Source organism: Lissotriton helveticus, chromosome 2_1 (assembly GCF_964261635.1).
Source record: "Lissotriton helveticus chromosome 2_1, aLisHel1.1, whole genome shotgun sequence".
In the NCBI taxonomy this organism is placed as follows: Eukaryota; Metazoa; Chordata; class Amphibia; order Caudata; family Salamandridae; genus Lissotriton; species Lissotriton helveticus.
Window position 1 is genome coordinate 193,732,271 of NC_136059.1, and position 26,953 is coordinate 193,759,223.

Sequence of the window (26,953 nt, forward strand, 5' to 3'; positions counted from 1 at the left end):
CCCCTAGCCTTAAGCTTGAATATACATGCGCCCAAACATTCATGAACATGCAATCGCAAAGTTCATTCTTGGTACACCTGACAGTTTGTTTCACTGTTGAGTACCTAAACAGCAACTTTTTTTGTGTGCTGCCCTGTTTCTTGAAATGTGTAGTTTGTTGATACAACTTAGTTTCTTCTTGAAACCATGGAGTAAAAAATGGAGTTCCGTACCCTGCACACCAAGCTAGCTCACATCATGAGATTACACTTGTCAAGCCTGGATAATTGAGGCACCAACGTAGCCGCTAACCAGCAGCGTTGGATTTCTGCTTTAGAGCGTTACTCACCTGAGATTGGAGCATACATGGACCGGTCCCATAGCACTTTAAGGATTCTGGTTCAAGCAGGGCTAAACAGGAGAGTCAGCAATAGTTCATCCCAGGTGCACTAAATTAGAAGGCAACCTTAGTCACTTGACAGTCCGATCAAAGGATGTGCCAAGATTTCAAAGAGAGGGATAATAGTTTACAAAATGAGGGCCGGTAACAATCAAACTCAAAGTAGATTACCACAGTACTCAGCCAAAATAAATTACAGAAGTAGCACAATACCACTAATTCCAAATAGTCTGTTGTAGTGCATGATCCTGAAGCCAGCATATCAAATAGTGCAGTATCTTACCCAGTGCGACTAGTTGCAATCATGGGCTCTATATTTTACCAGTCTATTTTGGGATGCTGGTACAATCACATAAACCAGATACACTGATCCAATAAACTGGGAAATGAAGTAAAGCTTGGTGTACACACTTTTCCACTTCTCGCCTTCCAAAATGTGAAACTGAACTTCCGGATATACTGACAAAGGACTGACGTGAGTTAATATTTTAAACGCCAGGATGCTGATTAGCCTTGGTGGGAACAAAAGTCCTATTAGCAAAAAATATTATCCATTAACTATAGGAACAGCAAACTTCGTATTTACAGAACAGTAGTGCATCAGGAGAAAGATTTTAAATGTTGTGTGCTTTCTGTTGAGTTATATTTGTTAATTAACCATGTCTTACAGCTGGTGTCAACTGTGCAGCTCAGTGTTGAATAGCAAACACTTGTTCTGGCATTGTTTCCTTACTTGCCAGCAAAGAGCTTAAATAGAACAGTAGCTGGTTCAGGCACCCTTCATTAAAGGAAAGTGGCAGGGATCTAGAACAGCAGATTTGTAGATGGCGATTTGTATTCATCTAATGGAACATAATACACTGCTTAATGCATTTCCATAATGATGCAATACCTGATGGTTGAACCTACGGCTGCCGTTTGCTATTTCGCTGTACTATACAGAGAATTCATTGAACCCTTTAATCAACCGCTCTACATAAGCACTGGCTTCATTGCACAAGGTAACATTTATTTTTTTCTCAGCTTGCCCATAACTAAACTCCCGATCTCTCGTGCCGTGCCCACACCATTTCACCTGCCCCCCACCACCCCTCCGAGGTCGAGACATCTTTCCGCTGTATATGGATTTCCCACGCATTTTTTTTCTCCACCTCTTTACAGAAGCACCAGTTTCATTGCACAAAGTAACATTCTTTTTTGTCAGCTTGCCCATACAAATAGCAATAGTGATGTATAAAGCTCATCAGTGAGCTGCATTAAAAAAACATTTGCAAAGCAATAGGTCTCGCATTTGGTAGAGTTTGAGGTATTGGCATTGTAAATGACAATGCTTTCTATTTGTGTTAGTTTTCCAAACAGATGAATAAAAGGCATTGTCCTTTACAATGCCAATAGTATAAACTCTTGCAAATGCGAGACCTATTGCATTGCAAATGCTTGTTGATTTTAGTGTTGGGTTTGAGGTGGATCTAAAGGATATAGGGCACTCAGATAGGTAAGACGACAAGATCTCCATTTAAGCAGCATTCAGGCAGAGCTCATTCTCCTTTTTCCCATAAGAGAGAGCCTTTGCACACCTTACGGTGTGGGCCTGTTTGCCAGATTCATTACCTAGGCAGAGGAGAATCTGCATATGCTCAAAGTACTTTTGGAATTGAAATAAACCTGTGCAAACTGAGGTACCTTCTCTGTGACCTTGAAAGATTCTGCTGTCCCAATTCCAATGTGGTGCCTGCGAATGTGGAGGAATTATCTGATCATTTTTAATGTAGTTTATTTATGGCTGTTTTCGGAAATGCCTTATATTCTTTCAGTCTTTCAAACACAGTTTGAAATGTATATGCCAGGGGCAGGCAATTGATCACAGGTAACAATGTTGCATCATTGTTCTCATCTGCAGTAATGATCAGATTTTAATCTCGCTGGCCAGCAAGATCTCTGTTCCTCTCTTGGATTGAAACATGACTGATATTGTTCCATGTGCTTATGGAAGACTCTGTTCTCTGTTTCTTTCTTTGATGCAAAAGGTTTGGAATTTGATGATAGTTGTTAAGATCCTCTGGATCCGCTGTGGTTTTTAGGAAAATACTGATGGCATCCTTCAGGGATTCCAGTGCCAGTCCCGTGGATGGGTGCATTCACAAGATTTGTAATGTCAAGAGGTGGTGGGGATAAATCCTTGATTCATTCTTCTGAGCAAGAGCTGAGCAGTTACTCTCATCACCTCTTCCTCATCCACGTTTTAGAATTATGTTCTGTGAGATAATTGGAGTTGAAGTGGATATTCTATGGTTATTTGTCTCTATTTAATATTATTTGTAAATCAAAATGTTTTTGAGTCACATATTGGACATTTTATTAGTACTTCTGGGGTAGACAGTTGTGGAAGATACTGAAAATTGCACTCAACGCTGTGTTATTGAACTGGTAGGGTGCACGCAGCTCTGAAGGATGGGAATTTAATCACAGTATTGTGCAGCGTGCGGCTTTTACCCAACATGGTTTACCTAGCTGGTAACAGTGTGTATATATTTTATGGGTACTCTTTTTTTTCTCTATCAATAGTTACGTGTTAGTAAATTGACTTGCTTGCTATTGATTACTGTTTAATATTCACTTTTCTAATGCGATGAAGGGCATGAGTGCTAAGGATGGAAAAATATTAAAACCCCAAAGACATCTCTGAAATCGGACCTTACCTGAGAAGTGACTCATGTCAACCATGCCAATTTAAGCAAGAGTCTTACAGAGATGTGGAGGTCTGTCACACAAATCTGTTGGGTTCATCCTTGAAGGAATGTCGGTTACTCTGACACAATTACACATGGCTAATGTAATCGATGCCAAAACACTTCTTCCTTTCTGACCATATTGGTCGTGCTTATGACCGGACAAGTAGTTTCCCGACCTTCATACTTGCTTAAGTGAAGTGAACTGAATGTGCAAACTCACAAATACTCTATGTTTCTCTGGCTGCATATAAAAAAGAGTTGGCAGTTCTATCCTTAACAATTGCGCTCTACACCGAAGAAGCTGATGGATCCTTGTCAAGTTCTTGTGGTTCTGCTGGCCCTTTGTTATCTTACTCTGAGTAGCTTTTGATTCATTACAGCAGTTTTCATATGATTTCTTCCGTTGGCAAGCTATGAGTACCTGTGTCAGGGCTGCTACTCACATCTGTCTATTTGTCTTGGCACAAAGTCTCCCTGGAGGTACTCTCTCTCAAATTATCTCTAGATATCTAACCTTGGGAAACCTCCAACTAAGGAAATGTGATACCGTCATGGCCCTAGACGGCAGCGGGTCCATTCTCAATGTGAGGCAACCCCTTTGTGTAGCATTTTAAAATCTGCCAAGTTTGCACTTAGCAAAACAGAGTTGATGAAACTTTGCATCTCTTTGCTTTTTTCTGTCCCACCTATGCACATCCTTGTTAAAAATGGCTTATACCTATTTATAAGCTCTTTGGATTCACCCAATTCATCCCTGCTTTACGTATACTACACACTGATACGAGAGAATGGATTGTTATTGCAGTGACGAAATTTCTACATGCTGCTTGGCCTGTTTGCAACCTCACTACCCGTAGTAAGCAGATATACCTTCTTAGCCCGATTTGTTAATCGACTCGACCCTTGTATAGCTTTGTCGTGTCTCTTTGCACTTGCACTTTGCCTCACTCTTAATGGATCGTTGCTGCTGTTTTTATCTATTCTAATGTGATTTTATGAATTGAAGGACTTTGCACATTTCGCTTTGCACATTAGCCTGAAGATTGTTTTAAAAATTGAATCTAGTTGCCTTAAGTTATCTTTCCTTTAATTAGCAAGGGCAGTGGCATTATGTATGCTATGGTTGACTCAAAGGATTCTGTGGACTTTTTATGCTAGTATCTTCAAGGAGCCTCGGTGTAGACTAGTTGTCTTAAGTTAGGGCATTAACTATTTTTTATCTGCATAGTGCATGTGACTGATGGCACTATATATTTTATCTAACTCTTACAGTGGTGCTTTTTATGACTGTTTATATTGGGCTTTGTTATGGATCGACTAGTCTGAAGTAAACAAAAAAAAGTTTTCAAATACTAAAAGAATAAACTGGTACCTCCTATATAATTTTGTTCTACTCACCCATACAACATAATCTACGATGAGAAACCATATTAACATTTCTCTACACCAAGTAAGACTGTGTTCACTAATGGATCCTCAGTGTCTACTCCTTGTGTGTATTAATATTTCAAAGAAGTTCCATGAAAGATTGTCATATGTGTTTGCTTTTCCACATATGAGCTGGCATATGGTAATCCATATGGAGTCTTAGCTTGAGTCGAAAGGCTGTAATCAGTTTTAGGTGATTGCATTTGAACAGTTACATCGTAAGTGGCTGGAAGTTCTGCAGCCCCTCACCACATTGTGGCAGTGAACCATGCCATTTTGTATTATGCCACAGCGTCCAATTTGAATAAATAATGCTAGAGTTGAACACAATTTGTAACGTTATTTTCTTGTTTGGCTACAACACCATGTAATTACAAGTATGGCAAAGCCAATAGGTCTTGACTTCTAAAGGTTGAGCTATTACTTACGGCAACTGGGCCAGGCAGCCCTTTTATTCCACCAGGCATTAGCCAGGTGGGCAGAAGCCTTTGGAGGCTGGTTTTGAAAGCCCAGGACCACTTCTCTGGAACTCTTTCAGGGAGGGCCAGAAGGTAGAGAGAAAGTGATCAAGGAGGGAGAAGAGAGAGCAGGGAGATAAGAATAGGGACAGAACGTTTTGCTAGTCAGAGAGAGATAACACAAGAAGAGGAAAGAAATGGGGCTGTTTTGAGCATGTTTGCCAGAGCTGCTTTTGGTTCCCAGCTTTGGCCCTCTTTGGCAATGCTTTTTGAATCCAGCGAAGTGTAAAAAAGAGAAGTGAGTGGCTGACACCACTTTACAGATGGCAGGCCCTTGTAAAATAAACAAATAAATAACATTTCAAAAATATATTATGAGGAGCTGGATGGGGCACGGAGGGAAAGGAATGAAAACTGGGGACGGATGGAGGATGCAGAGAATAAAGCAAGAGGAAGAGTTAGAAACCAAATGCACTACCATGGGGAACTAAATATACAAATTGAAAAAGAGTCAGTGCAGAGGAAAGATGCAACTCATCTCATTGGAATATTGTGAAACAGAAATGCTCCTGGGTGGAGCACTCAAAATAATATAGAGGCAAGCCAATCATAGCAGATAACTGAGACAGATAGCAATGCTACCCTATCATGAGCAAGGCACTAACCCAAAGCCCTCTCTAAGAGCCTGATTTAGAGTTTGGCAGAGAGTTTGGCAATGACAACGGCGTACCCTCTCTGCCAAATAGACGTTTCGCCACCTCATTTAGGTATCGGGTGGAACTTAAGTATGTCAGGGATGGAGGCTGCTCTGTTTCCACCTCTAGCATACTTCTCCGATGGGCCAACAGTAGGACCTGTTGGAGTTTTGGCAGATAGTCCACCCACCTTATTTACCCGTTTTTCCTTCACTCAAAACTATCCAAAACGTGAAAGCAAGTGAAACTAAAAACACTTTAATGACCCCGTCCCCATGGGAAAAAAAGCTCCCATGGCGAGGGGGTCATTGCGATTATTTTAATTTTAAATAAGAAAATCCGGCTATCGGATTTTGTTTTTGAAAATTTTAAAAAAATATTGAAAGTGTGCCGGACAGCACCTTTGTGTTGATGGAGTCCCCCGGCACACTTTCAATGCATTGACAGGAACCGTTTTGATGGTGGACCCCCCAATGTAAGAGAGAGGTCAGCTGAGGCTGCAGACCACTAAATTTGGATTTCTGTTACTCCATCGCTTTGACAGAGTAAAAGCCATAGTCCCATCTGTTAATCAACCCCTAACTCCGTTTAGAGCCGTGTGACTTTACTCAACATACATACATTGTTTACTCTGACATTACATCTGAGTCACAAATGTCAGCAGTATTCAAGCCAGCAAATTACCCACTTTTTAATCTACATGAATGTGGCCCTATCTTAACTTTTGTCTACCGCATTCTATTGATTAATTTATTTAGCTGTTATTTCAAGGCAGTCTATTTCCTTTTAAGTTATTGCCTGATGTTGAATTTCAAACTGTCCAAAGTACACCTGCATGCAGTGCATTTATTTGAAGATATCACTATAGGTCCAGAGAGTCGACCCGACTGGCCAATGATGGCTAAGAAAGAGACATGTAATGAAAAAGAGTAGTTTTGTTGCCTGGAAGTCTGCCCTGTACCTGCGTCTACGCTATCTGTCTAATTTTTTTCAGATTCAACAGCCAAAGATATCACTCCCTGCAACAGATCCCAAAATATTCATTTCTGAGGGGAGACCGACTTGGGGGCCCATTATGATCGCGGACGGACTTGAGTCCGCGATCACCGAGGAGTAGGGAACCTCCGCATGGGCATGCGGAGTTCCCTCCTGTCCAATTAGGATGTGACCGCCACCCTGGCTGTCACATCCTCTATTTTTACCATTGCGGCGGGTGCGGCTTCAAGCTGCACCCTCCGCAATGTTATAAATGCATACAAATGCAGGGGGGTACCATAGGTACCCCCCATGTGCACCCCCCCCCCCCCCCTTCACCCAGGGGGCCCGCTACGGGCCCCCGAGGTGAAGATCCGCGTGCTTTTCCTCGGCGGAGAAGCCGCCGCGGAAAAGCAGGTTTTCTTAGCCATCCTAATATGTCTGGCGGTATCTGAGAGACACCGCCACCATATTAGGCCTTTTCCGCCGCGGTTGTAAGCCAACCGCGGCGGGAAAGGGGCGGACTGAAACCAGGACCCACCAGCCATCCTAATGTGGCGGTGGGTCTTTGGTGGGTCCGCAGAGGATTTTCCGCATCCTCCGGGCCGGCGGTGGCTTCCGCCGGCCCGGAGGATGCGGAAAATCTTCCATCGTAATCAGCCCCTAAGTTAGGCTGTAAAACAAATCAAATTTCTCAATTATTAACTTGCACAAATCGATGCCCTTACCTCTCGCAACAGTTTTATATATATATTAAAATGGCACTTCCATCCATTCTCATTAACTATAATAGGATTATTGCTGATTACTGCATGTAAAATAGTGGATGGTGCCTCTTACCTTATATATGTTTTATGTGTAAATTATATGTATATGTGTTGCGGTGTTTGCCATCATCTTGAAGCTACAGTGTTCACCCTGTTTTTTGGAACCTTCTATATAAAATACATACAAAGAATGCCCAAAAAAATCCTACTTGTCTTTTACAGACGTGGATACCCCACTTCTAATTTGTTACCAATGTAATCAATAGTAGCATATTTTTGTAAGTAATTATCAATGATTCTAAAGGTATCCCATAATTTATCACCTGTTTTTTTTACAGAAGCCCGACGACAAAAATGCATCATCTGTGCTTGCTCAACAGATCTATTTAGCTCAAGCATGTGGTCAGTCAAAAATGACAAAGGATGCCATTGACAACATCCTGGAAAAACTTAACGCGCCAAAACGAAAACCATGGAACATATTACCAGACGACCGCCCAAAACCGAAGCCCAAAGGTAACACATACATGTTGACTTTTAATTTGTTGAACCCAAGGATGTCAATTAAGAACACCTGTTTCCTCCATGCTTGATCTTTTTAATGGTTGCCCTGTTTTTTTAAGCTTTGATGATTTTAAGAGCTGGTTATTTGTGCCTGTCATTGATTAATATCTATGAATGAGATGCAAACTCAAGTATTTTGCTTGCTATGGACATTATTTTGTTGACAGATTTATATCCATATGCCCCATCATCCTTAGGTCTCGCCTATAGACAACTCTAATAGTTGTTGAAAGACCTATTGTGTACCAAGTCGATGCTTCGGGTTATCTTATGGCTTATTATAGTTTGGATTTTTTGTCAACCTTATTTGCTTGCTTGCTTCCTATTTATTGGCTTTCCTTCCTCTTCTTGTGTTTATCCCCTCACTGGAGGGACAAACTACTGCTTACATTCAAGGAACTACTTTTTACTTTTCCATTCAAAATTCCATGGGAGTGAGAGAGCGCAAACTGACCTAAATGTATGAGTGCATCACACTTACCTGTAGTAAGCACAAATCATGAGAAGAAATGCCATGAGTGCTAATAGTATCTGCAATTATATTCTGAATGTATAGCTAATGTAGAGATTTAAGTAGAAGTGGAACTAATACAGAAATGTGTGACACTATATGATTTTATTAGATGTGATTATTCCTGAATCCATGTCGTGTAGCTGTTAAAATGTAAGATGGCATGTGGTTAAACGCAGAATGTGGTAGGCCTCAGGGCCAGTGCTAGAAGGGAAGGGGAAGGTGTTTCTTTTCACGACATAGATTGTACTAATGTTTTGGTCATTGCATTAATGGGCCATGATTTATAGATGTGTTTACTGAATAATAGAATAAGAGTATTAACATGCTTTAATTAATGAAGAAGTTGAATGCTATAATCATTATGAGAAATATTGTAGGCCTGAAATGTTTTAACGTTGATTTACACATACTGGTCTGGGCCAAGAAATGTTGCGAACCTTTTTGGAAGTCTATGAGAGTTGGGATCTTGGCTGCAGATGTCTGTCTGCAAGAGAAAAGGGGGAATCCAATTATAAATAAAATGAATAGAGGTCTGTTCAGGAGACGGCCCAGACATGGAGGAGGGTTCCGGAATGTTTAAGGGGTATCAGCGGGCCGGAGAAGAGTCTGAGAAGCAAGGTCAACTCCAACGTATGAGGCCCAATACAAAGCAGCATGGAAAAAGCCAGAAGCTACACCACGTGAGGGGCGTCTCACGAGGGGCGTCTCAAATGTTGTTGACTGTTTTGTATTAGGGACAGCACCCCTGGGTGGAGTTAGAGCAGATACCTGAGGACCCTTTAGAGAGCGGATGGGTAGGCAGAGAGGGGTCATGACTGGAGAACTATAGGTTTTCACCAAGAGACTAAGAGTGAGTGACTTCCCTTGGGGGTCATTCACTGCTGACACCTTTGTTAGGTTGGGATTTGGTTAAGTAGGGATACCATCTAGAGCAGGGTAGGGACAGCCTAACCTGTGCGTTTTTCCTCCAACTTAAATGAAGGAGAGATCTCAATATGCGTCAATGCTGATAGCTTTATTATTCTTAGAACTTGTGTTAGTAATTTCCGTTGCTCGTCTGAGGGCTTTCAGAGAGCACATGTATGTAGTTGGACCTGTGTATCTCGTGAATCTCATTCTGAGATGCCTGTATTTGCAGCTTATCCTAAGCTTACAATAAACTTTTGAAAGCTAGAAGTTGTTTGTGATCTTTGGGAGCGGAGTCCTTTATTGGGTGCGCTAGCTTGGTAAGAGATGCACTTTCTTCCTCAAAGACAGGCAACAAAGGTTCAGTCGACCAGATCGAGGTTTGGATCAATAGTGATAAGGTATCGATCAAAATCTCGCCCTTCCAGTTGGTAGCTATAGAGGATGGTTGCCTTCTTGAGGACGGTGACCTAGGCCAGGTTAGCTTACCCCAAGGCCCCTAGAAATCGATGATCGGAAGAACCGCCCGCTGAAGAAGATCCGGATGACGTGAGACAGAAAAAGCAGCAGTATCGGTCGAGAGTGAGTATAAAGGGTTATGCGTGTTAGATTGCGGTGTTTTGTATTGTATCTATGTTGTAATGTCTGGCGGAGTTGAATGTCTGTAGAGTGACTGTGGAACAGGTTGTGAGCGCGCGCAACCGGTGGAAATCTTAAGTTCAAGGAGAGCTTAAGTGGTTCGGGTGTATCGGACACCCAGAGTAATTGTCAACTGGAGTGAAGGGGGTCATGAGGTACCATTGATCACCCGAAAGACCGAGATAGGGGGAACGTAAGAGTGAGTGCGTGAGTAACGGACGCTGGTCGGAGGTTACTGTGTGTGTAAGCAACCTATCAGAGAGACGATAGACATTTCGTCAGTTGTGTTGACAATTACATATAGACTGTGGACGTACAGTCGAGGGAAGTGACCGCTTGGTCGGAAGTAGTCATTTTTCGGTGTATGAATGGGACGCATGCATGACCGGGAGACGAGTTGAGAAAGGAGGGGTGCTGCTGCGAAGCGGAGAAAAGTGACGTCAGGAAGTGTCGCGACGTGATTGGCCGACAGGAGAAAGACCGCGCTGTGATAGGCCAGCTAGCAAAGACGTCAGAAAGTGTCGCGACGTGATTGGCCGACCGGAGAAAGACCGCGCTGCGATAGGCCAAGTTAGCAAAGCCGCGTTAGGATTGGTGGATTGTCATCAGGAAGTAAACAGAGTAGCGAGGCTGGATATTGTGCGTATAATTATGAAGTGTTTTAAATGGCTGAGAGCGGTGTTTAAAAAAGAGAAGCGGGGATCGGAAGAAGGGGAAGAAGCCCCGCCGGAGGGTACGCCGGCTCGTTACATGGCAGTGAATGTTGGGTTGCATACGATCCTTTGGATATCAGAGTGGAGTAAGATTACGGAAGGAAATGAGGAACTGACGTTCCCGAAGTACGGGACGTTCAGATTAGAGGTGTTACATCGATTAAAATCAGTCATGACCTCAATGAGACCCTTGCCTAGACCGACCCAGTTTGAAGCTCTTGATGCATGGATTAGGGCAGCGCATGAAAAGAATATGAACAGACGACAAGAAAGGGTGAAACGATCGGTAAGGGCAGTGCAGGATGCCAGGTGGGATGCGGATGCTAAAAGATGGAGAGTGCATAACATGGAAGTAAATAAACTGTACCCGGTGTTAGAGGTGCCCGGAAATAAAAGCCCCCTAGAAGAAGATGATGAGAGCGAAACAGAGGACAGCCTGATAAACAGATTATTGACAGACAGGCCACCCCCGTATAATAGAGCAGGGGGGGAGGTCGAGCATAGTGAAAGAGAAAAGGGGGGCAATGCAGGGGAGCATGGACCGCTTCCCAGTTCAGAGTGGGATCCTGAGGCAAAGAAAGAGCTGTCCCAGCCTAGTCAGGTGCAACAGGTAGTCGGGAGGTTTGTGGTACAAAGAGCGCCGGAAACGGAGAGCGCCACATCCTACGCATTACCAGATGCACTACAGGTACCTGTTACCATAGGTCCTATAATATCGATATATGACCAAGAAAGAGCAAGAGGGGAAGAACGGGTACGGAAGGACAGAGAAAGAGCAGGGACGGCAAGGAGAAACGATACGATTAATTCCCCAAGTCAGATGCCGATACCAAGAGAGTGGAGCACCCCGATGCACACAGCAGGGGATCCAGGAGGGGACCCTGGGGGCCCTAGATGGCCAGTGGATCTGAGGGGATCTGGACGAAAATCCTTTCAAGAGCTAAATGAGTACATGAAGAAGTGGGATGAGGCAGTGGAGGCTCACAAGAGCATCATAGCTGCAGAAGCTGAAAGGGAAAGTCAGGACAGCAGAGCTCGGACTCACTGCGGGGCTGGGGAGAGCAACCCGGAGTGGGACGGGAGAGAGAGAGATAGTAGGGGAGTCACCCATTGGGCCCGGAGTGGGGATAGAACAGACCTGGAAAACGGGGGCCCCGGGAGTGGAGGGGTGGCGCGCCCAATACTCAGTGAAGGGGAGAGGAGAGCGCAAGAGTACAGAAACAGCTTTAAGTGTCCACACTGTGTGCCCGGCACCAGAGAACTGAATGGGAGTTGTGAGAGGTCGCATCATAGTCCCTGTGATGACGGAAATGAGCGCAGCCCAGGGAATATGGGGAACCAGGAAGGATCGTATCGGATACTGAGCGATACTAGGCAAAGGGAGAGTAGCGACCAGAGGGAAAATAACAGAGAGGCGTACGGTGAAAGGAGAGAAGAAGAAGAGAGTGGGCAGAGCAAGAGTGGGGGTAACAGGCCCGTGTTCCATCACCTTCCAAGATCGGATGGCCGAGCCTGGGACCTGGAGAGATGGGAGCAAGGGAGAGCACTCATTAACTCTCCCGAGCCCAAACGTAGAGCTCGGAGTTGGGATGGTAGGGAGACCAGTGAGCCCCCTTCGAAAGACATATTGCGAGCTGAGATAAAAGCTAAGAGACTCGATGTCGCCAGCTTAAGGTCAGACCTGGATGACATGATAGATGGTACCCTGCCTTTAGAAAGAATAGAAATGTATGAGCAGGATGAAATACTGTATATGGCAAAGGACATCACTCGAAAAGCGAGAGCAATCCATGAGAAGTTAGTCGAACTAGCAGGCAAATATATGGTGGACCTGTCAAGAACCAAAGCATTACAGGGTAACCACAGGCTACATTACACAGATCGAGACCTAGATGAGAGGAGAACGATTGGGCTGAAAACGCACATAAGGGAACTGATCACTGGAATAAGGACATGGAGGGCACTAGATAAGTGGGAAGAGAGGTGGTCCAAGAAAGGGACCGTCAGGAGAAGCACGCTTGGTATGACACCAGGAAGGCTGCAGGGAATAGAAGCATACCCTTTGCGTGAAGTCGCCAATGGGAACTATGTGCATGTCCCTTGGAGTAGGGGAGATTTAGCTGCTTTTACCACCTCCTTCCCCAAATTGCGGGAAAACCCAGTGGAGTGGTACAAGCAAGTCGAGAGATTTGTAAAAATCTCAAAGGTCCTATGGATAGATCTGAACACGCTGTTCGACATTGTAGTACCAGGAGATCTGTGGACAGCATGCAAGGTTAGCGCTGAGTGGCCCACAACGGAGCCGGAGAGAGATGCTAAGACTAATGGGCCGTCCGAGATTGTGATGGCAAAATTCGAGAGAGTGATGACTTGGCTGAAAGAGAAAGTGCCAATGCAAGACATAGATTGGGTCAGAATAGACCGAACCAGACAGGAACCCAAAGAGACCGTCCACGAATATTACGAGAGATTGCTGAAGGCGTTTAAACAGTATAGCGGCCTGGATGTAATGGATCCAAAAGACATAGGGCAATTCGTGTCCAAGTTCGTCCTGGGACTGAGACCGGATATTAGTTTAATGATTCAGCAACACTCGATTTGTTGGCAAAATAAACCCCTAGACGAAATACTGAGGTATGCCAGGTACTGCTGTGATGAGATAGACTCCAAGGCTAAGAAACTAAAAGAAAAGTTGATGGTGGTACAGATGCAGGCAGCAGGAAAGGGGGGACAGCAGCAACAGCAGCAAGGAATAGGTACAGGAGGAAAGAAGCAGTACAGTCAGAACAAGGGCAATGAGGAGAGTTCCACCTTTAGACCCAGATTAGACATAGCTGCCTTGAAGAAAACGACTAGGTGCCACCAGTGTAACGAGGTGGGGCATTGGAAACGCGAGTGTCCCTACAATGTAGAGATAGGAGAACAAGAGATAGAGGAGGAAGAGGTCCAGAGCGCGCCTACAAGAGGGGTGACGCCATACCAGGGAAAGGTGCTCAAAGGGGGGGGGGCTCCTCCCCGAGCCCAGTTCCCGCAACCTCCTCGAGTAGGGACTATGGGTAAGACCTATAGACAGATGCCCCTGTTTGTAGAAGGAGAAGAGTGCTATTATGTGGACCCATTAACCGGACAGAGAGTGGAAAGAGAAGACTGCACCCTCGGGGCAGCCTTGGAGGTGGACCAGAGGGGACCCTATGTCGAAGCAGAAGTAGCAGGGTGCCCCACGACATTTCTGGTGGACACAGGAGCCACTAGGTCCACGATCAGATCAGCTGCAGTTCCAGACCTGCCCATGTCTGGAGAGACCATACAAGTGGTGGGGGTCGCAAACAGGAGAATAACCAGCCAATTGACAGAACCGGTACAGGTGAAAATAGGGAAGTACAGCGATGAGCACCAGTTTGTGGTTTGCGATTCAAGTCCTGTGTGTCTGCTAGGGAGAGACCTGTTGTGTAAATTGAATTGTACTATATACTGTACACCTCAGGGAGTGGAGGTATTGACCAATGATGATGACGCAGACTTCAAAGTTGCAAACTCAAGAATATGCGTGGAGCTGTACCCTACTTTGACAGTAGATGAGCTCCCCTGGGACTTGAGAGAGACAGTGGCACCAGAAGTATGGGATTTCACTGGGGAAGAGATAGGATTGGTCAAAGGGGTGGACCCAGTGAAAATTGTAGTGAAACCGCATGCTGAGTTCCCAAGAACACCCCAATATAAATTGACTCCAGAAACGATTGCAGGCATAAAACCCGTGATCGAGTCCATGATTAAACAGGGAATACTGAAAGAAATCGTGGGTAGTCCATGCAACTCCCCGATTATGGGTCTGCAGAAACCAAATGGGAAATTTCGGATAGTGCAGGACCTCCGAAAGATTAATAACATAGTCGTTTCGTGTTGTCCAGTGGTGCCGAATCCATCAGTGATACTGTTTCAGATTCCATTCCAAGCTGAGTGGTTCACTGTGATTGATCTTTGTCAGGCTTTCTTTTCGATCCCTCTGGACGAAGAAAGCCATTTTCTTTTCGCATTTAAGCTGGAAGGTCGCGTCCTAACATGGTGTCGCATTCCTCAGGGGTATACAGAGAGCCCATCGATCTTTAACCAGCTTTTGAAGAAAAATCTTGAAAGTCTAGTGCTGCCCCAGAAGTCAGTTCTGGTCCAGTACATAGACGACCTCCTCGTGGCGTCAGAAACAGAAGAAGCTTGCAGGGAGGACTCCATTGCTTTGTTAAATCACCTAGCTGCCAATGGGCACAAGGTGTCCCCGGGAAAATTGCAGTACTGCCTGACAGAAGTGCAGTACTTGGGACACAGAATAGAGAAAGGCAAACGAAAGGTGTCACCAGACAGGATAGAGGCGATCATGAAAATGAATGCGCCTAAGACACAGAGAGAGGTCAGGATGTTCCTAGGGATGGTGGGTTATTGCCGACAGTGGATCGCGAACTTTTCACTGAAAGCAAAGCCCTTGCAAAAACTGACGCACAAGGAGGTGAGCGATCCAGTACCATGGGACAAAGACTGTTTGATGGCATTCCTACAGCTGCGAGAGGACCTGTGTCGTGCTCCGGCATTGGGAATGCCTGATTACAATAAACCATTTTTGCTTTACTGTTGTGAGAGAGAAGGTTGCGCGTTGTCTGTGTTAGTCCAAATCCATGGGAATGCCCGCAGACCAGTTGCTTATTTCTCGGCTACTTTAGACCCAGTAGCCGCAGCGTTGCCCGGATGTCTCAAATCCGTTGCTGCAACGGGTGTCAGCATTGAAAGATGTGAAAATATCGTCATGGGGCACCCGTTAGAGGTGTGCGTGCCCCATTCTGTTGAACTGTTGATGACCAGGACCAAAACACAGCATCTGACCAACAGCAGGCTCACGCGCTATGAGCAAGTTATTCTTGCTGCAGAGAATGTGACCCTCAGGAGATGCTCTGTTTTGAACCCTGCCACCTTGATGCCACTCCCAAATGATATCGAGGATGATGATGAATGTACAGACCATGACTGCCTCGATGTGACTGAACTATGCACCAAACCCAGACCCGACATCGTAGATGAGCCACTGACCGACCCAGACGAAATTTTCTTTGTCGATGGCTCATGTATAAGAGACGAAGTTGGGCAGTTGAGAGCAGCTTATGCTGTTTGTACAATTACTGGAGTTGTGGAAGCTGGGTGCCTGGAAGGAGTACACTCCGCTCAGGTAGCCGAGATTATTGCCTTGACACGTGCTTGCTTGGCAAGCAATCAAATTCGAGTCACCATATACACCGACAGCCAATATGGTTATGGGGTGGTTCATGATTACGGGCAGTTATGGTCTCAAAGAGGGTTCATGACCTCTTCAGGCTCTCCCATTCGCAATGGAGAGTTTGTGCGCCTGTTGTTAGAGGCGTTGCAATGCCCAGCAGGTATCGCAGTTGTAAAGTGCACCGCACATACCAGAAATGAGGACTTCGTTTCGAAAGGCAATAGATATGCTGATGAAGTTGCGCGGTATTGCGCGGAGCAAGGGTACTCTTTCACAGAGGTGGAAGTGGGTGGAATAAATGTAAGGACTGAATTAGCCATGATATTGGAAACTGTTGATACTTGGGATGAACTGTCAAACATGCAAGAAAATGCTCCTGATTTTGAAAAAGAAACATGGGAAAAGGCAGGATGTGTAATGGGTGAGTCCCATTTTTGGGTCTCAGCAGACGGCAGAGCAGTGTTGCCCAATGAGATGGTGAGTCCAATGGCCAGACTCATACATGGTCCCGTACACTTAGGGAGAGATGCTATGCTGAGAGTGTTTAGACAGACCTGGTACAATCCTAAGTTTAGAATAGCAGCAGAAGCAGTGTGCCAGCGTTGTGTGACCTGTCAGCAGCTGAACGTAGGAAAAAGAACACCAGTTGCACTGAGTCACATAGGAAGGTCTGGAGGTCCATTCAATCGAATGCAGATAGATTTCATTGAAATGCCGAGGTGCAACCGCCTCCGCTATGTCCTGGTGGTTGTTTGTGTATTCTCCAGATGGGTTGAGGCATACCCTACACGTAGGTGCGACACCCTCACAGTGGCCAAGTTACTGCTTAGGGAACTCATTCCGCGCTTCGGGGTGCCGGCCTTTTTGGAATCAGATAGGGGAACGCATTTCAACAGCGAGCTTGTGAAGATGATTTGTGCGGCTCTGAACATAGATCAGAAATTGCATTGCAGTTACCGACCAGAAGCCTCAGGAATTGTGGAGCAGATCAATGGCACGATCAAGGCCAGAATTGCAAAAGTGTGTTCCTCAACGACCCTGAGTTGGCCTGACGCCCTGCCATTGGTCCTCATGAGCCTTCGTAGTACCCCAGACAGAAGAACGGGGTTGTCACCACATGAGGTGTTAATGGGGAGAGCAATGAGGCTGCCATCTGTCCCAACTACTGCACTGTTAAATATCACAGATGATATGATCCTGGACTATTGTAAGGGGCTGTCTGACGCCATTCGTTCTGTGTCCCTTCAGGTGCAGGCTGCCGAGGTTCCATCGTGCCAGGGCCCGTGCCATGACCTGTACCCTGGGGACTGGGTCCTGGTGAAAAAACATGTGAGAAGAAGCTGCCTGGATGTTCGTTGGCGTGGGCCCTTCCAGATTATCCTGATCACGAACACGGCTGTGAAGGTGGGAGGCCTGCCCAATTGGATCCACGCGTCACATACGCGAAGGGTTCCAGCTCCTCTGGAAGAAACAGCTCCTCTCTCGGATAGACGTCCAACAGAGGACCGAGAAGCCATAGAGGGGGCTAGCCAAGCTGTAGAGGTGCCAGCGGAAGCAGGGAACGAGTCTGACCAAGCTGAGGACGGTCAGTACAACAGCGAAACAGACGACGCTACAGAAGGAGAAAGTAGCTGGGAGTACGAGTCAGACACTGACAGGTCTGACAGAGAGCGAGAACAGACAAGAAGGAGAAGGAGTAGAAGGGCACGTGGAGAAGCTAATTGGCCGCAAAGAAGGAGCTCTAGCTTGAGGTCAACTCCAGAGATAACCCTTCCTCCGATATCAGAAGACTCAGACCCGGAAGAAGGTGTTCAGGGCGCTGAAGCACCGGACCGAAGAAGGTCAAGAAGAGTGCGTGTGCCTAGCAGAAGATACTCCACCCCTGAGTGGACATATCTGGCGACAAATGTCTGTGAAACAGGAGACAGGGAGGATCCGAGCGGTGGTGGTGTCCAGTTCTGAGCCCATCGTCACCGTGGAAATACGACTGTTGGTACCCGGAGTCGAACAAGAAGGGTCACTAACATTCATGCTCCCCAGACCTCCCCGCCTCAGCAAGTTAAAACATATGTTTCTCTCAGAATTGCAATTCCCCGACTTTGGTACAACGATAACAGCCCATGAAGAGCACAATCTTCGTTTGGAAATACTGAACTTTGCTATCGAAGCTGCAGGCACAAACCTGATAGTAGATGCTTAAAGGACTTTGTAAATAAAGCGAGCAGAAAAAGAAGATTACCTAGCGCCCAGGAAGCAGAGAATATTAGGGAACTTCCCTTGAGTTGATGGAGAAGGGCTAGGGTTGTCTTTATTGAACTGTTAAAGGACTTTTGCGAAGAAGGTTGTCAGCTTCCAGTTGTGTGGATTCTAAAGACAAAAGGTTTAAAAAGAGACTGTAAAGGAACGAGAAGAAAATAACTTTTTGCTAAGATAAGAGAGAGCCATATTGTCTGACGAAATGGAAGCCGGCACCCAGAACCGCAGAGCTAAATGTATAATAGGTACACTAATAGTAGGAGTGATAATATTGATAGCTTTAGTGGTAACAATTTCTTATGTAAAGGGACATGAGGAAGAGGCGAAGGTAACTGATGTGAAATCTGTAGAAACGCTTACACCCACTGTTGCTGGTGAGAAAAGGGAAAACACTCAAGAGAAAGCGTTATTAGCTGCAGAAGCCCGCAGGTTACACGTAGATGAGTCCCAAGGAGACTTTAGGTCAAATGCTTATGCTAAACTCTTATATGAATACGTGGATGCCATGGAGGTTAAGGACTGTTACGTCTGCATGCAGTTGCCGGCGTCTGTAGATGAAGGCATTAGATATCATCACCTCCCGCTGACATATGGCATTACATGTAGCTTATTGCTTAGTATATTTTATGAGAGAGATAGTTTTGAATACTATTTCTCCAACTATGATTCAGTGTTGCCAGAAGTCCCAAATTATAAGCAGATGAACAAATGGGACTACTGGAAGAGTGAAGACAGATTGGCCAAGTTCTTCATTCCTTGGATTACCTTAGATACTTCACATGCCCGTAGAAATAACCTGACATGCAAGGTGTCAGAAGTCGAGAAGAAGTTCATAGGGCAGGTGGATGATCGTTACAGGAGACAAAAGATTTTAAAAAAAACCAGGACAATGGAAAACAGATTGGACCGAGGAAGAGAAGGCACACAAGAGAAAGGGTAGTAGTGGTCCAATAGCTTTAGATAAGACGCAGAGAGGAAAGCTATGTCTTCACCGAGCCAAAACGTATTATGAAAATGTATACGTGGGAGAAGTCGACTGTGAACATGCTTTCAATATAGAGTACTATACTAAAGATTTCCTGAAGGGAATGCAAGTGATCCCAAATGTGTATTTTGTATGTGGAAGAAATGCCTACGTGAGACTACCTGACAACTGGTATGGATCATGTTACCTAGCAATTGTCTTCCCCAAAATATATCATGCACAAGACTTAGAGATCATTGAGGGCAAGACATCATCGAGGGGAAGGAGAGATGTAGGAGATGCAGAAATGGTTGGAGATGTCTTTGGAGCTATGTTCCCTCTTTTGGGACTAATCCTTAATGATGTTAAAATTAGACGACTGGCAACAGTCGTCGACAGGTTGTCTGCCAGCACTGCTCAGTCCTTAATGCTGGTAGAAGGAGAGATGCAATCGATAAGGGCTATGGTTCTTCAGAACCGTCTTGCGTTAGACGTCCTACTAGCAAAAGAGGGCGGAGTCTGTAAGGCTTTGAAGGTCCAGGAATGTTGTACTTACATTCCAGACAATTCAAAGCCCCTTGAGAAAGTTATTATGAACATAACTGATATTCACAAGGAGATCGAAGACTTGAGTAGAGAAAATGTCTGGGAAAAGGTGGGCCACGGAATGAGTGAAGTTGGAGGGTGGATTTCCACCCTAGGCAAAAGCTTTGTGTGGTATATACTGAAACCTATCATCATAATATTGATCTGTGGGATCGTATTGTGGGGGTTGGTGAGGGTATTCAAATGGTACAGAGCAAAAAGGTCAGAAAGGGCCCAAAGAGAGCAGCTGCAGAGATTGGCTGCCATACAAGATAATCAGTACAGGAGTCTGAGGGCTCTGGAAGCGCAGAGACAAGTTATGCTAGCAATAACTGCAGTTTAAATGTTAGTGATGACCCCGAGAGGTCATCAAAGGGGGGAACTGAGAGAGCGCAAACTGACCTAAATGTATGAGTGCATCACACTTACCTGTAGTAAGCACAAATCATGAGGAGAAATGCCATGAGTGCTAATAGTATCTGCAATTATATTCTGAATGTATAGCTAATGTAGAGATTTAAGTAGAAGTGGAACTAATACAGAAATGTGTGACACTATATGATTTTATTAGATGTGATTATTCCTGAATCCATGTCGTGTAGCTGTTAAAATGTAAGATGGCATGTGGTTAAACGCAGAATGTGGTAGGCCTCAGGGCCAGTGCTAGAAGGGAAGGGGAAGGTGTTTCTTTTCACGACATAGATTGTACTAATGTTTTGGTCATTGCATTAATGGGCCATGATTTATAGATGTGTTTACTGAATAATAGAATAAGAGTATTAACATGCTTTAATTAATGAAGAAGTTGAATGCTATAATCATTATGAGAAATATTGTAGGCCTGAAATGTTTTAACGTTGATTTACACATACTGGTCTGGGCCAAGAAATGTTGCGAACCTTTTTGGAAGTCTATGAGAGTTGGGATCTTGGCTGCAGATGTCTGTCTGCAAGAGAAAAGGGGGAATCCAATTATAAATAAAATGAATAGAGGTCTGTTCAGGAGACGGCCCAGACATGGAGGAGGGTTCCGGAATGTTTAAGGGGTATCAGCGGGCCGGAGAAGAGTCTGAGAAGCAAGGTCAACTCCAACGTATGAGGCCCAATACAAAGCAGCATGGAAAAAGCCAGAAGCTACACCACGTGAGGGGCGTCTCACGAGGGGCGTCTCAAATGTTGTTGACTGTTTTGTATTAGGGACAGCACCCCTGGGTGGAGTTAGAGCAGATACCTGAGGACCCTTTAGAGAGCGGATGGGTAGGCAGAGAGGGGTCATGACTGGAGAACTATAGGTTTTCACCAAGAGACTAAGAGTGAGTGACTTCCCTTGGGGGTCATTCACTGCTGACACCTTTGTTAGGTTGGGATTTGGTTAAGTAGGGATACCATCTAGAGCAGGGTAGGGACAGCCTAACCTGTGCGTTTTTCCTCCAACTTAAATGAAGGAGAGATCTCAATATGCGTCAATGCTGATAGCTTTATTATTCTTAGAACTTGTGTTAGTAATTTCCGTTGCTCGTCTGAGGGCTTTCAGAGAGCACATGTATGTAGTTGGACCTGTGTATCTCGTGAATCTCATTCTGAGATGCCTGTATTTGCAGCTTATCCTAAGCTTACAATAAACTTTTGAAAGCTAGAAGTTGTTTGTGATCTTTGGGAGCGGAGTCCTTTATTGGGTGCGCTAGCTTGGTAAGAGATGCACTTTCTTCCTCAAAGACAGGCAACAAAGGTTCAGTCGACCAGATCGAGGTTTGGATCAATAGTGATAAGGTATCGATCAAAATCTCGCCCTTCCAGAGTGCATGTGTTTTCCTGCTCTCTCCTATGTGTGCTGCTCCTATCTCACATCTCTGTGATCTCTGAGTTGCACACTCAGCTCATCAGTGGCTTCCCCACACTCCCGCCCCCCTCCTATCCTGTTCAGCTGTCTTCAGCTTTTCTTCATTTGTAACACCCTTGATCTAATGTACTTCTTCCCTACTGCTCTATTGACTTTCTGTTGCTTCTACACCCCTCTTTTCCCAAAGGCTCAGCTGCTGCAATTTGCTACCAGGTCGTTCGTTTCTCAACTTGCCTATGCACTTTCATAAACTTTTTATATTTTAATTTGCTGGTCCTGGATGGATGTCTGCCATCTTTGACTTGTAAATTAAAAGCCCAAAAAAGTGGCTGGTGAATTGTCAGCGCATACGTGCACATGCGTGGTGACACATGCATGCATACGTCATCATGATGGGCTGGCCAATGTAACGTTTTTTATGCAGATGGGTGTTCAACATTGGCAATATAAATCATGAAAGGGGAGACAGAGGTCAGGACTCTGCCTCCTTTGTTTACTTTAGCCAACAAATAGAGTCCGTCTGCACTGTTTGGACTATCTTTACACTCTACTCTAGAAATCAAAAGTTTTTCTTAAAATAACCTTCACCAACCAGGATTTCCCTTGGTGGCATGCTGCATTATCAGGTTCTTCTTGTCCCGCTGCAGAACGGGCCGTGCTGCGACCAACAGAGACGTGGGAGCACTTTTAGTCAAATACTATGAAAAGTTGGGTGGTGTAAGAGTGGGTGGGTCTTATCTAGAGTTAAAAATACCTGGCTAAGTAGGAACCACAGTTTAATACGAACCTCTTGCTTGTATGGTTACATTTGAAGATCACTGAAAAATGTTTTTAGGGCAAATGCACTGCTTTTTTTGAAGTTGTAGTTCAAAATTTTAATTTATTTTGTAGGTGCTCCAAAGGTGGCGTCGAGAGTCCCACGACGTCAAATATTCAGTAGGTTAACGTGAGGCTAGTGGGTCACTAGCTCCATCCCTTTAGGCACACATTCGTATCTCCTTACCAGAAAGAGAGTTCCACACTAATTTTGTAATCGGTTCATTCACATATTATTTATTCATATGTTTATTCATCATAGTTTCCATTCATTAGTAATTCCTTCTAGTTAACATTTTCAACCTTAGGCACTGTCTTATTAGCAGATCCAATGCATTTCGGGCATTGCTGGATGCCCTTGATCAGGGAACAGACACTGAAAAAATGTACATAAACAACGTGTTAATAAACCTATTGTGTGTCTTATATGGCAAAGTTCACGAGTGGTTTATAAAATGTGAAGCTGGGGAGTGTCAGCGTTAATGTGGCACCTTAAGTAACCCGTGGGCCCGTGAATTTCAAAGAAAAAATTAATTGGAAAAACGCCGTGTCACTTACAAGCCTATCGTCACTTTCTGCCTGATGGTACTTGGGGCTGGGTAAAAGCTAAAACAAACGGAAAAAACAGTCGGATCAATATAAATAAATCGCTCCTCATAAATCTGAGCACAAGGAAATAAGGCGGCTCGTTGGGGTAACTAACCTTAATGTTGAGAGGTTTTGCTTCGGTGAGGTTTCAAATCTACTGACTTCATACGAACACCGGCATAGAGCGAGGACTCCGGTAGCCGCGTTTGGAATGTAAACATGGTGGCGGTCACGTGATCAATAGCCTGGAAAATAGACTATGATCTGTGTTATCCAAGTTGTACTGAGCACCTGGTGCGTGAAAAACGCCAGTAATATGTGGGGTCTCTAGGTAGATAATTGAGATTGATCCGAGTGCGATAAAAATGCTAAGATAAAAAAATGAGAATAGCATGTATTATAAGGATTCGAACTCGTGTATTAGGTGTGCAGGTGGTCGGCTTGATCCATCTGAGCTAGGGGGCTACTAGATGTATATAGGGACACTTTAGCATGTAATCACGCTATGATGGCGGGATCACCCCATGTGTTAACTCAAAGTGTACATAAAGAATACATAAGGAATATGTACAGAAAATCAAAAGAAACATGATAAAGTAAAATATCATAGTACAGTTAATCTGTGTGAACGGTCACAGTCACTACATTGTAGTCCATTAAGCATTCCTTATAGGTAGCATGACATTTCGATTCTATCATTTAAGCCAAAAGGCTTCTGGGTAGGAAGTCTCTGTATCCAGGAGTTTTCTCTTCTGAGTAGATGTTTCGTATTGTCCCTTCCTTCTGTTTTACACACAGTTTCCAGGATGATAAATTTAAGTTGAGAGATATTATGTTGCTCTTCCACGAAGTGGGCTGCCAGAGATGATTTCATGATCTTTAAACGGATGTTCGATTTATGTTCTGTTAGTCTCACCTTCATACGTCGTTCCGTTTTACCCACGTATAGTTTCCCACAAGGACATTTTATTGCATATATCAAGTTGCTCGAATCACAGGTGGCGTTCACTTTGAGTTTGATTTCCTGTCCCTTCATAGGGTGGTTGATTTTGTTGCCCTTAATTACGCTGTTACAATGTCCACAATTTAAACATGGTTTGGTTCCTGCATAGTTGATTTTTGCCGTGGGTTTGTTTTGTAGGATTTCACCCAAGTTATGTGCTCTAGTAAATGCGAATAGGGGTGGAAGGTTGAAAATCTGATTAAAATCCGGTTCTAGGTTTAAGAGTGCCCAATGTTTCAGGATCGTTTTTTTGAATTTCCCACTTGAGGTGGAGAATTTTGAAACTACCACAGCGCGGGTCTGATCTTTCTTGACTGTTGGTGATAATAGTTTTGTCCTTGTTATATTTGCGATCCTTTCTTTAGATTCTTCAATTGTGGATTGAGGGTACCCTCTGTTGTGGAATTTTTTTGCTGTTTCATTGATTCTTTGATCCACTATGTTTGGGTCTGAAGTAATCCTTTTCACACGTGCCATCTGTGAGAACGGTAGGTTCCTTTTAAGATTAGGTTCATGGAAGCTGGAAAAATGTAGCATATTGTTTCTGTCAGTAGTTTTTACGAATAGGTCTGTTGTGAATCCTTCCCGGGTTAAGGAGACTTTGACGTCTAGAAAGTTCACTGAAGTTTCAGATATCTCCCAAGTTAACTGTATACGATCGTCTACTTGGTTGAATTTCATGAGAGCCGTATGTAGCTCCTCCTTAGAATTTTTCCAGATGATGAATATGTCATCTATGTATCTTATGATAAGTTTGAGGTTATCTGTCCATTCTTTCTTGGCAAAGATGTGCATGTTCTCATACCATTGCATAAAGATGTTGGCGTATACCGGCGCCGCAGAGTTGCCCATCGCCATTCCTGTTAACTGTTGATACCATTTATCTTGTTACTTGAAGTAACTTTGGTAAAGCGTGAAGAGCATGAGCTCCATCAGGAATGTTTGGAAATGAGAATCCAGATCAGTGTTAAGTAATGCCTCCTCAATCGCTTCTATACCCAAGGAATGGGGTATGCTGGTGTATAATGAGCGGACATCCGCTGTACATAGTATAAGTTGTTCTTGCGGTTCAAAGGTTACGTCCTGTAATTTAAGAAGGAATTGTGTGGTGTCCTTAATGTATGTTTTCATGGCTTGCACTGTCGGTTGGAGATACTTGTCCAAAAGTTGTCCAATCGGCTCGTGGAGGCTACCACAAGTCGAGACAATTGGTCTCATCGGGGGATCCATGATGTTTTTGTGTATTTTTGGTACCATTCGTAAAGTGGGGCTCCTCGGGTTGGACTTGATTAAAAAATTCTTTGTTCTGTCTGTGATAATGCCCTGTTCGTGGGCCTTCTCAACAATGTTGATTAGGTTTTTCATGAATTCTGATGTAGGGTTATTGTCCAACTTCGTATATGTGTTGGTGTCTGAGATGTGTTCCATCACCTTCGCTTCGTACATGAAGTTATTCATAATAACTAAAGCTCCGCCTTTGTCGGCCTTCGTGTAAATGATATTTTCATTGGCCGATAGCTTACGTAAGGTATCTAAATCCTTTTGGGTTACATGTTACATTTTTGTTCTTTACTTTCGTGTGTTTGATCTTCACTAGGTCCTGTTTGACCAATTTCTCGAATATATCGAGTGTTTTGTGACTGACAGGTGCTTGAAAACTGCTGTGCGGACGTAAACCTTGTAGTTGATCTTTCTCTTCCTTCGGTTGTTCTGGAAGTATGTTGTCGAAAAAATGACGTAATCGTAGTTTTCGCATGAGCTTAAAAAAGCTCACTTCTAGTTCCAAATTGTCAGTGATCGTCGTTGGTACAAATGATGTTCCCTTTTGTAAGAGCCGCAGCTCGTTAGGTTTGAGATGGTAATCACTTATGTTGATCACAAGTTGTTCTGGATTCAATTCTTTTTCCCTTTCTTTTCCTTGTCCTTGCTGATTCCTGTCACACTCCTCGTGTTGGGTGGCTCTCTGTCCTTTTCCTTTCCTTTTTCCTCTCCGGGGTCTCCTTTTTGTGATTAGCCTTGGTCTAAAAAAAGGATTAGTTTCGGTTGGTATACTCGTGGTGGGTTGTTCTGCTGGGGTGGTATCTGGCATTTTCCTCATGGGTTGGGTTTTCTGTGGTCTTTGGGTGGTATCGCTACCCGTTGATGATGTGTCCGTATTTGAGTTATATGGGTGGTTCCTTCTTTTTTGGGCATAGATTTCGGCCCATGTATAGACTTCTCCTAGTCTGTAATCAAGGGTATTCCTCTTAAATTTTTGGATTTTGCGCTCATTTATGTCCCAAGTGTGTTTATCCATTTGTGATTGAATATCATCTAAAGTTGTTTTTAGTTCCTCTTCTGTCATCATTTTAGCTAGCTCAGTCGACACCTCACTTATTTCTGTAGCCAGGTCATCCAATATGCCGGATAATTCTTCGATGATTAAAAGGATTAAATCCAGCGAACATTTATTAAGTATTTCAAACCACCGTTCCTGGACATTTTTAGAATGTTTGCAGAGGGATGGTTTAAGGGCGATCCTTAGGCCCCTAGGTATGCGTAGGTTGCGATGGTATTTTATGAGCGTGCTCGCATGGAGCTGTTGGTTGATTTTTCTTTTCGTAAAATACAATAGTTGTCTTATATTTTGCTCTTTGAACCTGCTTGTAGTTTCCTGTGAGAGTTCTTCCCTGATTTGAGAATATATTCGGTCTGCTTCATCTGTTTTGAAAGCAAAGGTGGAGGCCCTGGCCTCCGTACTTTTAGAAATCTCATCATAGTTGCTCATTTTGGTTTATTTGATTGTTTTCTGCGTGCTATTTGTCCAATGGAGGACGAAGGGCATCCAGCAATGCCCGAAATGCATTGGATCTGCTAATAAGACAGTGCCTAAGGT

The 26,953-nt window shown here is 44.2% G+C and overlaps 1 protein-coding gene across 6 annotated transcripts in view; it reads left to right on the forward strand.

Moving 5' to 3' along the window:
- LOC144819281 (uncharacterized) overlaps positions 1–26,953 on the forward strand; it is a 752,536-nt gene that overhangs the window by 139,237 nt on the left and 586,346 nt on the right. For all 6 annotated transcript variants that reach the window (XR_013607256.1, XR_013607258.1, XR_013607259.1 and 3 more), the window contains exon 2: positions 7,773–7,950. Coding sequence is in view for 2 of the 6 variants with exons in the window: in XM_078677246.1 (XP_078533372.1) it covers positions 7,848–7,950 (103 nt within the window). In the remaining 4 variants the exon portion in view is untranslated. The remainder of the gene's footprint in view (positions 1–7,772; positions 7,951–26,953) is intronic.